This window comes from Callorhinchus milii, unplaced genomic scaffold (genome assembly GCF_018977255.1).
Source record: "Callorhinchus milii isolate IMCB2004 unplaced genomic scaffold, IMCB_Cmil_1.0 Scaffold30, whole genome shotgun sequence".
In the NCBI taxonomy this organism is placed as follows: Eukaryota; Metazoa; Chordata; class Chondrichthyes; order Chimaeriformes; family Callorhinchidae; genus Callorhinchus; species Callorhinchus milii.
The window spans coordinates 3,074,151-3,087,754 of record NW_024704771.1 but is presented as its reverse complement, the minus strand read 5'-3'; the positions used below and the strand labels follow the sequence as shown (position 1 = coordinate 3,087,754).

The window sequence follows — 13,604 nt, the reverse complement described above, 5'->3', positions numbered from 1 at the left end:
TGGGGAGTATTGGGATGGTGAAGAGTTGGAATGGTGGGTAGTGTTGAGATGGGGAGATTTGGGATGGTGAAGAGTGTTGGGATGGGGAGTATTGGGATGGTGGGAAGTGTTGAGATCGGGAGTGTTGGGATATTGGAGAATTTGGGGATGGTGAGTTTTGGGATGGGGATTATTGAGATGGGGAGTGTTGGGATGGTGAAGAGTGTTGGGATGGGGACTATTGGGATGGTGAAGAGTGTTGGGATGGCGCATGTTGCGATGGTGAAGAGTGTTGGAATGGGGAGTGTTGGGATTGGAAGTGTTGGGATGGTGAAGAGGGTTGAGATGGTGAGGAGTGTTGGAATGGGGTGTGTTGGGATGGGGAATGTTAGGATATTGGAGAGTTTGGGATGGTGAGTTTTGGGATGGGGATGGGGATTATTGAGATGGGGAGTGTTGGGATGGTGAAGAGTGTTGAAATGGGGGGTGTTGAGATGGTGAGAGTGTTGGGATGGGAGTGTTGGTATGGTGAATGTTGGGATAGTGTTGAGTGTTGAGATGGTGGGGAGTGTTGGGATGGTGGGGAATATTGGGTTAGCAGGGAGTGCTGGGATGGCAAAAAGTGTTGGGATATACTTTAGTGTTGGGATGAGGAATGCTGGGACTGTTGGGATGGCGACGAATGTTGCGGTGTGTTTGGATGGGAATTGTTGGAATGGTTGGGAGTGTTGGAATGGGAAGTGTTGGGATTGGAAGTGTTGGGATGGGGAGTGTTGGGATGGTAAAGAGGGTTGGGATGATGCGTGTTGGGATTGTGAATAGTGTTGGAATGGGGTGTGTTGGGATGGTGCGGAGTGTTGGAATGGGGAGTGTTGGGATTTCGGGGGGAGTGTTGGGATGGCGGGATATGGTGATGAATGTTGGGATGCGTTGTGTTGACATGGAGATTGTTGGGATGCAGATTGCTGGGGCGGCGGGGTATGGTGGGGAATGTTAGGATGGGAAGAGTTGGAATGGTGGGGAGTGTTGAGATGGGGAGATTTGGGATGGTGAAGAGTGTTGGGATGCGGATTATTGGGATGGTGGTAAGTGTTGAGATCGGGAGTGTTGGGATATTGGAGAATTTGGGGATGGTAAGTTTTGGGATGGGGATGGGGATTATTGAAATGGGGAGTGTTGGGATGGTGAAGAGTGTAGGGATGGGGAGTATTGGGATGGTGAGTGTTGGGATGGGAAATGTTGGGATGTTGGAGAATTTGGGGATGGTGAGTTTTGGGATAGGGATGGGGAGTGTTGAAATGGGGAGTGTTGGGATGGTGAAGAGTGTTGAAATGGGGGGTGTTGAGATGGTGAGTGTGTTGGGATGAGGGTGTTGGTATGGTGAATGTTGGATAGTGTTGAGTGTTGAGATGGTGGGGAGTGTTGGGATGGTGGGGATTATTGGGTTAGCAGGGAGTGCTGGGATGGCAAAAAGCGTTGGGATATACTTTAGTGTTGGGATGAGGAATGCTGGGATGGCTGGGACTGTTGGGATGGTGACGAATGTTGGGATAGGGAGTGTTGGGATGGCGATGAGTATTGGGATGGGGTGTGCTGAGATGATTAGGAGTGTTGTGTTTGGGATCGTTGGAATGGTGGGGAGTGCTGGGATGAGGAGGGGACTGTTAGGATTGCGGCGAGTGTTAAGATTGTAGGGAGTGATGCGATGGGGTGTGTTGCAATGGGGAGTGTTGGGATGGGGAGTATTGGGATGGCGGGAGTCTTGGGATGGCAGGATGTGTTGGCATCGCGGAAGCGACGCTAGCAGGTAATTGGTTGTGTCAGGTGCCCTTGGCCTAAGGTGAGCTCCTGCGATGAATTCTTGGTTAGTACTGTACTGTTCACATTAACAATTTTAGTATGTTAAACATGACATGTTCAGGAAATATATACCAACAGTTATAATCCGGGTTGTTTTACAAACAACATCTCTCAATAGCCCCAACCGACACCCCCGCAGCACTCCACAAAAGCCCTGCAGGTTGGGGCAAATATTTCTGCACTTTTCTATTGGTCCAACTCATAATACAACAGCACCAGGAGCCCTGACACTACAGTCATTTCTGCACCAGAAGCCCTGACGCTACAGTCCAACAACAGCAACAAAATTAGATTTAGATAGCGCCCTTCACGTCGGGAGGACGTCCCAAGGTACTGGACAGTTTCATAATACCTGAAAGTAAGGTCACTACAGCACTAGGGGCCCTGACACTACAGTCACTGCAGCACCAGGAGTCCTGAGACGATAGTCACTACAGCAGCAGGGGTCCCAACCCAAGGCCCTGACACTACAAATGGCGCAGAGGTTTAGCAGGATGGTACCAGGGATGAGGGTCTTTAATTATGTGGAGAGACCAGAGAAGCTGGGACTGTTCTCCTTCAACCAGAGAAGGTTAAGGGGAGATTTAATAGAGGTGTTACAAATTATGAGGGGTTTTGATAGAGAACATAGGGACAAACTGTTTCCACTGGCAGGTACGTCAGTAACCGGGCACATAGATTTAAGTTAACTGGCAAAAGAACCAGAGGGGAGAAGATATTTTTTAACAGAGAGTTCTTACGGTCTGGAATGCACTGCCTGAAAGGGTGGTGGAAACAGATTCAATAACAACTTTGAAAAGGGAATGAGATGGATACTTGAATTTGCAGGGGTATGGGGAAAGAGCGGGGAAGTGGGACTCATTGGGTAGTTCTTCCAAATGGCCTCCTTCTGTGCGTTAATATTTTATGATTGTATGATACAGCACCAAGACGCCCTGAGATGTCTTCACCTTGTCGAGCCGACTCTCGTCCATGGATTTGGAATATTCTCGCAGTTTGTACTCCTCGCGGTCCAGGTGTGAGCTCTCGATGTCTGCAGACAGGTGGGTCATGTTGGTCACCCAGGCAACTGTCCTCTCCGATGGGGTGACAGGGTGCAGTGTCGAAGGGGAATGCGACGGCTGAGAAATCCAAACAGACAGAATTCGGTGAGTATGTGTGTATGAGAGTGCAGGGATGTGTGTGTGTGTGCGTGTGTGTGTGTGTGGGTGTGGGTGTGTGTGTGGGTGTGTGTGAGGCGTCAAAGCAGTGAGCTTTGTGAGAGTGTGAGTGTGTGTACGTGAGTGTGTGTATGTGAGTGAGTGTGTGAGAGTGAGCGTGAGTGTGCGATAGAGAACGCGCGAGAGAGAGCCTCACTGTCCTGTCCAACCACCAGTTCCTTGAGATACTCCCACCCTCCCTCCCTCCCTCCCTCCATCTCGCTCCCAAACAATTTTAAGAAAAAAAACCTTGCCAATGTTCGTGTCACATTAATAATAATAGTTTGCATTTGATATAGTTTCTTTCATGTCAGGAGGATGCCCAAAAAGAGCTTCACAGAAAACATTTGTGGGCAAATGGAGCAGACAAATTGCGCACAGCAACATCCCACAAGTAGCCATGAAGTGAGCGACCAACTCTATTTGGGGGATTGTCAGCTTGGATGAAATTCCTGGGAAACAGAAAGCAGGAGGAAGTGGTGAATGTTTATCAGGCTGGAGGGAGGTATATCGTGGTGTCCCCCAGGGGTCGGTATTAGGACCACTCTTCTTTTTAATGTATATCAATTACCTGATACAGTTTCAAAGGGGGTATAGGAGCAGAGAAACCTGGGGGTTCACGCACACAGGTCTTTGAAGGTGGCAGGACAAGGTGATAAAGCTGCTAAAAAAGCAAATGGGATCCTTGGCTTTGTACAGAGTACAAAAGTAAGGAAGTTATGTTAACCTTTACAAATCACTGGTTAGGTCTCAGCTGTAGTATTATGTCCACCGCGGAGAGGGTGCAAAGGAGATTTACCAGAAGATACAAGGGATGAGATACTTTGATCATGTGAAGAGTTAAGATAAGAACCAAAGAGGGGAGATGAGGAGAATTATTTTTAACCAGAGAATTGCTACGGTCTGGAATACACTACCTGAAAGGGTGGTGGAAGCAAATTTGATAGTAGCTTTGAAAATGGAATTAAGTACTTGAAAAAGGAAAAATTTGCAGGGCTATGGCGCAAGAGCGGGGGAGTGGGACTAGTTGGTCTCCCTTTCACAGGCACGGTGGGCTGAATGGGCTCTTTCTGTGCTGTAATATTCTATGATTCTATGAGGACATAGGGAGAAATTCCCTTCTCTTTATCAATATCGCCGCAAGATCTTTAACGTCCACCTGAACAGGCACAAATGGGGAGTGAGGTTTAACATCTCATCTGAAGGATGGCGCCTCCGACAATGCAGGTCACCCCCAGCGCTGCACTGGAGCGTCAGCTTAGACTGTGTGGGGCTTGAGCCCACAACCTTCTCACCCAGAGGCAAGAGAGAGAGAGAGAGAGAGAGAGCGCTGCCACTGAGCCAGGCTGTCAACATCAATCTGAAACAAACTCTGATAGTGATTTGGTCCAAACATTCACGTGTTTCATTTGTTTCAGAGAATTTCACAGAGCAAAGCGATCCCACAAGGAAACAGGCCATTCTGCCCGACCAATTCATGAGGTTATTCATACTCCAAATGAGGCACCAACTATTCTGTTATGGCTATAACTGTGTGTATTATATAATACCACACTGTATTATTGTATAATGCTATAGTATATAACACACTGAGTTACTGTATAACACTGTATAGCATCTAATAACACTGTTTTACTGTATAACACTGTATAGTATGTAATAAAACACTATGTTTTTGGCTACCTTTGTATATTTTATGGGGCGACGTTTGAAGCAGGAAATGTTGATGCCTTCAAACACAGATTAGATTTCTTTTAGGAAATAATATTATGGGATAGTACATAGATACTAATCAGAACATATGTACATGCGACCGCAAGGATGGTGGAAGACAAACTAGATGGACCTTCGTCTTTCTTCGTTTAGCATTTCTTATGTTCTTGGGTCAGTAGAGTCCTGTAGCTCAGTGGTTAGAGCACTCGTCTTGCAATGTGAGACCTGGGTTCGATTCCCGACAGGAAAAAATGTTGGGCAAGTTTCCTTACTCCACACCCCTCTGTTTCCCTAGCAGTAAGTAGGAACCCAGTTGCTAGTCAATTGGTGGATTGTTTTTCCGGGGGTAATAATTCCTTAAAAAAAAATTAACAATAAATTGGTCGCTTCAATCCATGACAGTTTGTGGGACAGTGCTGTGTGCAATTGGCTGCCGATTTTCTCCCACAAAATATACAGTCTATTCATTTTACATTATATTCTGTGTAGCGTTTTGAGACGTCTTGAAGACATGATAAGCCGTGATATCAAATGCAAGTATTATTATTATTATTATGTTGTCACATACTGTGTTACTCGCTATAACTCAGTGTTTAGTGTGTCTCACACTGTGTTACTGGCTATAACCCAGTGTTTAGTGTGTCTCACACTATTATTTGCTATAACTCAGTATATAGTGTGTATCACACACTGTATTACTGGCTGTAACCCAGTGTTTAGTGTGTCTCACACTGTGTTACTGGCTATAACCCAGTGTTTAGTGTGTCTCGCACTGTGTTTCTGGCTATAACCCAGTGTTTAGTGTGTCTCGCACTGTGTTTCTGGCTATAACCCAGTGTTTAGTGTGTCTCGCACTGTGTTTCTGGCTATAACCCAGTGTTTAGTGTGTCTCGCTCTATTATTGGCTATAACTCAGTATATAGTGTGTATCACACACACTGTATTACTGGCTGTAACCCAGTGTTTAGTGTGTCTCGCACTGTGTTTCTGGCTATAACCCAGTGTTTAGTGTGCCTCGCACTGTGTTTCTGGCTATAACCCAGTGTTTAGTGGTACCTGTTTGGTGATGCCGGCTTTGGCTGCCGGGGTATCAGTTTTCGTGGTGATGGATTGCTGCCGGGACTTGGGGCCTGTGGGCTCAGCGGGCGAGGCCAGGAGGTTAGCGCTGGGGGGACGAGGCCTCTGTGCGGCGCTGACCGTCAGCTGCTGGGGTTTTCCGCGGGCGGGGGGTGCGGGCTGGGGGGCCGGGGGTGGGGGCTGGTCTATCCGGCGCTGGGGCCCAATGTTGGCTGGGGGGGCTGATAGCATATGCTGCAGGTTGTCAGTGAGTGACAGCTGCCTCCGTGTCAGCTCACTGTTCTGACGGGCAAACTCATCGCTGTAGCTGTGGCTGTGGAAGATCTGCTTGTTGGCCGACAGGTCCTCGCTCTTGCTGTAGCCGTGGTAACCCAGCAGCCCGGCCCCAGGCTCTGCGGGAGTCCGTAGTGAGGTGGGCCCGTCTGACGTCATGTTAAACAGTGGATTCTGAAAGGATAGGGGGACCCGGAGGCCGTGCAGACCATCTGTGGTCATCCCCATCTGGCTGAGCCGTAGCCCGGCCGACATGCTCGAGCCACTGCCCTGTGACAACCGGCTAGGCCTCAGGCCCACTCCCACTGTGGTCCCGATGGAGGCCTGGCTGCTGTTCAGCATGTCGCCCACCGTCTGCAGGTTGCTGATGCTGTTCATGCTGCGGCTGTCCTGCAGATCCAACATGGAGATGCTCTTGTTCGTGGTCATGATCTTTGGGTCGGGCTCGGTGATGTCCGAGCTGCTGGTGCAGTAGGCCGGGGAGGAGCGGGCCAGTGGGGGCCTTGTCACATAGAACACGTCTTTCCCTTTCTCCTTGGTGGGCGAAGGCAGCCGCGTCATGTCAATGGAGCTGTGGGCACAGAGAGGAGGATAGCGAGTGAGGGAGGGAGTGAGACAGTGAGGGAGGGAGAGAGTAAGGGAGTGAGAGGGTGTGGGAGTGAGAGAGTGAGGGAGTGAAAGAGTGAGGGAGGGAAACGGAGGGAGTGAAGGAGTAAAGGAGGGAGTGAGAGCAAGTGAGAGAGTGAGGGAGGGATGGAGAGAGGGAGTGAGAAAGTGATAAAAGGAGGGAGTGTGTGAGGAAGGAGTGAGAGAATGAGTGAGTTAGGGAGTGGCAGAGGGAGGGAGGGAGGGTGGAAGGGACAGAGTGAGTGAGGGAGTGAGTGAGTGATGGACAGATGTAGTGTGTGAGTGAAGGAGTGAGGGAGTGAGAATAGAGTGAGTGAGAGTGAGGGAGCGAGGGAGGGAGATGGAGAGAGTGAAGGAGGGAGGAAGGGAGAGAAGGAGTGAGTGAAGCACGGAGGGAGGGAAGGAATGAGGGAGCGAGAATGTGAGTGAGAGAGTGAGGGAGTGAGAGAGTGAGTGAAGGAGGGAGTGAGAGAGTGAGGGCATGAAGGAGGGAGTGAGTGACGGAGTGAGTAAAAGAGTAAGGGAGGGAGTGAGAGTGTGAAGAGTGAGGGAGTGAGTAAACAACAGAATGATGGAGTCAAGGAGTGAGAGTGAGGGAGGGAAGGAGTGAGGGAGAGTGTGAGGTAGTAAGGGAGAGAAGGAATGAGAGAGCAAGAGAGGGATGAAATGGGCGAGCGAGGGAAGGAGTGAATGAGTGAGTGAGGGATTGAGTGAAGGCAGCTGGGTCACATCAATGGCACTGTGGGCACAGAGCAGAGGAGAGCAAGAGAACGAAGGAGTGAGCAAGAGAGAGAGCAAAGGGAGTGTGAGATTAAGGGAGGGTGTGAGTTAGCACGTACGTGAGTGAGCGAGGGAGTGAGTGAGGTACTGAGAGAGAGAGAGATAGAGAGAGAGAGAGAGAGAGCAAAGTGATTGAGAGAGTGAGAGAGGCAAGTGATTGAGTGATCCTGGTCGTGTTAATGGAACTGTGGTCACAGAGAGGAGGATACCAGGAAAGCCTGAAAGGCAACGCTCCCAATGGCAGATTATGGCTGGTTAGACTCCAGCAGTTACCCCAAGACAAACTCTGTGGTCCCCAAGTGCTGCCAACCGGCGCCTAACACTCTCCGGGATTAGGTAAGCAAGATACATCCCACCGGGGGGAGAGCGAGAGAGCGAGTGCGTATTCCGGACCAGAGAGCGAAGATTTCCAGATGTAGGTGACATATACAAAGCGAGTGCTCTAACCAGTGAGCTCAGTGGTTAGAGCACTCGCTTTGCGAGCGAGAGACCTGAGTTCAGTTCCAGGCAGAGGGCCAAACCTCGGGCAAGTTTCCTTACTCCACACAGAGCCTAATAATAATCCCTCCAAAACCAAAAACAATAATAAATTGGTCATTTTCAATCCACGACTGTCTGTGGGACATTGCTGTGCGCCATCGGCTGCCGCGTTCGCCCACAAATATACAGTCAATTCACTTTACAGTGTGTTCTGTGAAGCGCTTTGGGACGTCCTCCCGACGTGAAAAGCGCTATATCAAATGCAAGGATTATTATTATTATTATTATTATTATTATATGCATGCGGACTTCAAGGATCGATTTCAAGATCCTCACCCTCGTTTTCAAATCCCTTCATGCCCCGGCACTTCCCCACCCCTCCCACCTGCTCACCACCCCAACACACAACCTGCTGCCTCTGCTCAACTGGCTCTGGCTTCCGCACATCCCTCGTGTTCCAGCATTGGCGGCCGCTCTTTCAGCCACCTTGCCCCGAAACTCTGGAACACTCTTCCTCTATCGCTCTCTGCCTTGCTCCTTCCTTCTCCGTCTTCAGTTCGCGTCTGAAGATCTCCCATTCATCCGTGCCTAGGGTCACGTGCCCCTTCCCTGGCTCGGCGGGCGCTCTGGAACTCTACCCCGCGTGAGGGGCTCAATATAAATGCAGGTTGTTGGTGCGGTGGTTTGGATACACTTAAGCACAGTGAGGGGTTCTGCATGTGTCAGACACCCCGACTGACCAAAAAAAAAAAATCACAAATCAGTAGATGGGATGAATATTGCCTTAGGTGACAGCCCGGCTCAGTCGATCGTCGCTGAGTCAGGAGGTGGTGGCTTCACGCCCCACGTCGGGGTTTTGAGCGCGCAGTTGAAGCTGACGCGCAGCGCAGTGCTGGGGGCAGCACTGCGTTGTCTGAGACGCTGTCCGACACAGTTCCCCCTCTATGCCCTGTTCAGGTGGAAGTTAACGATCTCCCATGGCGCTATTTGATTAGCGATGGGAGTTTCTCTCTTTTTCTCTCCCCCCCCACCCCTGTTTCCTGCACGACTATCCCCCGATAAAATTGATCACTCGCTTCACAGCTGTTTGTGGGACTTTGTGAGTTACAATGCACAGCGCTTCACAGCGAACCCTATGAAGCGCATTGAGACATCTTCCTGTTGTGAAAGGTTTCATAGCGATAAGTCTTTGCATTTGTTGCAGCGCCTTAATGATAATAACGATCGTTGCATTTCACACGACGCCTTATCGCAGCTTCGAGACGTCTCAAAGCACCTCACAGGATATACTGCAAAGTGACTGGATATATTGTGGGTGAAACATGGCAGCCAATTGCTTCCTACGAACGGCTGTGGATTGAGTGAGCAAATTATCATTAATTTTTTAAGGGATTATTGCCTCTACATGAACAGAGGCGCGTGGAGTAAAGGAAAAAAGACAAATGTATCGCCCTGCCCAGCAATCGAACCCAGATCCTTTCATTGCGAGGCGAGTGCTTTAGACACTAACCCACAGGACTCCACGTCGTGTTGTCGAGACAACTCGAAGGACTTTTCACGATAGACTGTTAACTAAAATGACTATATATTTGTGGGTAAAACGCGAGTCCTCACTAGCCAGTGCCTGGCTATCAGCACACATTGTCACAAGCCATTACCATGAGCAAACACTGTCATTAGCATTTACCATTAGCCCACACTATAACCAGCCATTACTGTAAGGACACCGTGTCACCAGCATTTACTATTAGCCCACACTGTCACTAGCCATTACTATGAGTATAAACTGCCACTAACTATTACTATTAACCCACACTGCCACTAGCCATTGCTGTTAGCCCACACTGTCATTAGCCATTGCTATTAGCCCACACTGTCATTAGCCATTGCTGTCAGCAAACACTGTCACCAGCCATTACTATTAGCCCACACTGTCATTAGCCATTACTATTAGTACACACAGTCACTAGCCATTACCATGAGCACACACTGTCACCAGCCATTGCTATTAGCCCACACTGGCCATTACTCCTAGCCCACACTTTCACTAGCCATTGCTATTAGCCCACACTGTCAGTATTCACTGCCATGAGCACATATTGTGACAAGCCTTTACTATTAGCCCACGCTGTCACTAGCCGTTGCTATTAGCAAACACGGTCACTAGCTGTTGCTATTAGCCCACACTGTCACTAGCCGTTGCTATTAGCCCACACTCTCAATAGACATTACTATTAGCACACACTGTCACCAGACATCACTATTAGCACGCACTGTCACTAGCCATTACTATTAGCACACATTGTCACTAGCCGTTGCTATTAGCCAATACGTCACTAGCCATTACTCTTGGTACACACTGTCACTAGCTGCTACTATTAGCCCACACTGTCGTGAGCCATTTCTATTAACCCAGACTTTCACCATCCATTGCTATGAACACAAACTTTCACGAGGAATTACTGTTAGCCCACACTGTCACTAGCCATTAGTATTAGCCCACATTGTCAGTAGCCTTTGCTATTAGCCCACATTGTCACAAGGCATTGCTATTAGCACACACTGTCACTAGTCATTGTTATTAGCCCACATTGTCACAAGGCATTGCTATTAGCACACACTGTCACTAGTCATTGTTATTAGCCCACATTGTCACTAGCCATTACTATTAGCACGCACTGTGACGAGGCACTACTATTAGCCCACACTATCACTAGCCATTACTATTACCACACAATGTCATTAGCCGCTGCTATTACCACACACTGTCACTAACCATAAGTATTACCACACTCCATCACAAGCCATTGCTATCAGCACACACTGTCACTAGCCATTGCTATCAGCACACACTGTCACTAGCCATTGCTGTTAGCCCACACTGTCACTGTCCATTGCTATTAGCCCACACTGTCATCTGCCATAACTATTAGCCCACACTGTCACCAGCCATTGCTATTAGCCCACACTGTCACTGTCCATTGCTATTAGCCCACACTGTCATCTGCCATAACTATTAGCCCACACTGTCACCAGCCATTGCTATTAGCCCACACTGTCACCAGCCATTGCTATTAGCCCACACTGTCACCAGCCATTGCTATTAGCCCACACTGTCACCAGCCATTGCTATTAGCCCACACTGTCACCAGCCATTGCTATTAGCCCACACTGTCACCAGCCATTGCTATTAGCCCACACTGTCACCAGCCATTGCTATTAGCCCACACTGTCACCAGCCATTGCTATTAGCCCACACTGTCACCAGCCATTGCTATTAGCCCACACTATCACCAGCCATTGCTATCAGCCCACACTGTCACCAGCCATTGCTATTAGCCCACACTGTCACCAGCCATTGCTATTAGCACACACTGTCACTCGCCATTACTATTAGTCCACACTGTCACTAGCCATTTCTATTAGCCCACATTGTCAGTAGCCTTTGATTTAGCCACATTGTCACAAGGCATTGCTATTAGCGCACACTGTCACTAGTCATTGTATTAGCCCACATTGTCACTAGCCATTCGAATTCAAGATCCTCACCCTCACCTACAAGGCCATTCACGGTCTCGCTCCCTCCTACCTCTCCGACCTACTATCCCCCTACCTACCCGCCCGTACCCTCCGTTCCTCTGGCTCCGGTCTGCTCCACATCCCCCGCCCCAACCGCCCTACTATCGTTGGCCGGGCCTTCAGCCTCTCAGCCCGGAGGCTCTGGAACTCTATCCCCAGTGCCTTCGCCGCTTCCTCCCTTTCCTCCTTCAAGGCCGGTCTCAAGACCTTTCTCTTTGACCTTCAGCCTTCAGCTCCGCTCTCGACTCTCTACCCCCTCCTCGCTCCCTCCCTTCCCTCCCCTCACCCTGACCATTTCCCCCCAATGCTCGGGTCCTGACCCAACTGTATAGTGCCTTGGGACGTCCTCCCGACGTGAAAGGCGCTCAATAAATGAATCTTGTTGTTGTTGTTGTTGTTGCTATTCCCACAAACTGTCACCAGCCGTTACTATTGGCATGCACTGTCACTAGCCTTTACTATTAGCCCATACTGTGACTAGCCATTGCAATTAAAACACACTGTCACTAGCCATTACTATTAGCACATACTGTCACTAGTCATTACTATTAGCACATACTGTCACTAGTTATTACTATTAGCACACACTGTCACTAGTCATTACTATTAGCACATACTGTCACTAGTTATTACTATTAGCACACACTGTCACTAGGCATTGTTATTAGCCCACACTGTCATTTGTCACTTGTCATTACTATCAGCACTAGCCGTTGCTATTAGCCAATACTGTCACTAGTCATTATTATTAGCACACATTGCCACTAGTGATTACTATTAGCCCACACTGTCACTAACCATAGGTATTACCACACACTATCACTAGCCATTGCTATTAACACACACTGTCACTATCCATTGCTGTTAGCCCACACTGACAGTAGCCATAACTATTAGCACACATGGTCACTAAACATTACAATTACTACATACTATCACGTGTCATTACTATTAGCCCACACTGTCACTAGCCATTATTATTAGCACACACTGTCACTAGTCATTACTATTAGCAAACACTGTCACTAGCCATTACTATTAGCGCACACTGTCACTAGCCATTACTATTAGCGCACTCTCTCACTAGCCATTACTATTAGCAAACACTGTCACTAGCCATTACTATTACCACACACTGCCACTAGCCATTCCTAATAGCAAACATGGTCACTAACCATTGCTATTAACACACACTGTCACAAGCCGCTACTATTAGCCCACACTGTGACGAGGCATTACTATTAGCCCACACTATCACTAGCCATTACTATTATCCCACACTTTCACTAGCCATTGCTATTAGCACAAACTTTAACTAGCAATTACTATTAGCCATTAGCTTCAGCCCACAATGTCAGAAGCCATTGCTATTAGCCCACATTATCACTAACCATTACTATTTGCACACAGTCAATGGTGATTACTATTAGCCCACACTGTCACTAGCTATTACTATTACCACAAAAAGTCACTAGCCATTGCGATCAGCACACACTGTCAGTATCCATTGCTATTAGCACACACTGTCACTAGACATTATTATTAGCACACACTGTCACTAGCCCATACTGTCTCTAGTCATTAATATTAGCCCATTCTGTCTCTAGCCATTACTATTAGCACATACTGTCACTAGCCATTGCTATTACCACAAACTATCACTAGCCATTAGTATTGGAACAAACTGTCACTAGCCATTAATATTAGCACAAACTATCACTAGCCGTTACTATTAGCCCACATTGCCATTAGTGATTACCATTAGCCCACACTGCCACTAGCCATATTACCACACAATGTCACTAGTCATTGCTATTGCAACACACTGTCACGAGCCATTGCTATTACCACACACAGTCACTATCCATTGCTATTGCAACACACTGTCACAATCCATTACTATTACCACACACTGTCACTAGCCGTTCCTAATAGCAAACATGGTCACTAGGAATTACTATTAGCTCACACTGTCACTAGCCATTAGTATTAGCATACACTGTGACGAGGCAACAACAACAACAAGATTCCATTTAT

General features: G+C 48.2%; 1 protein-coding gene across 2 annotated transcripts in view; it reads right to left on the bottom strand.

The window, feature by feature from the left end:
- The window catches only part of LOC103190490 (ras/Rap GTPase-activating protein SynGAP), a 120,448-nt gene that overhangs the window by 44,073 nt on the left and 62,771 nt on the right, over nt 1-13,604 (bottom strand). For both annotated transcript variants that reach the window (XM_042344862.1, XM_042344861.1), the window contains exons 11-12: nt 5,808-6,672; nt 2,790-2,960 (exon numbers count right to left, since the gene is read on the bottom strand). In XM_042344862.1, coding sequence (XP_042200796.1) covers nt 2,790-2,960; nt 5,808-6,672 — 1,036 coding nt within the window. The remainder of the gene's footprint in view (nt 1-2,789; nt 2,961-5,807; nt 6,673-13,604) is intronic.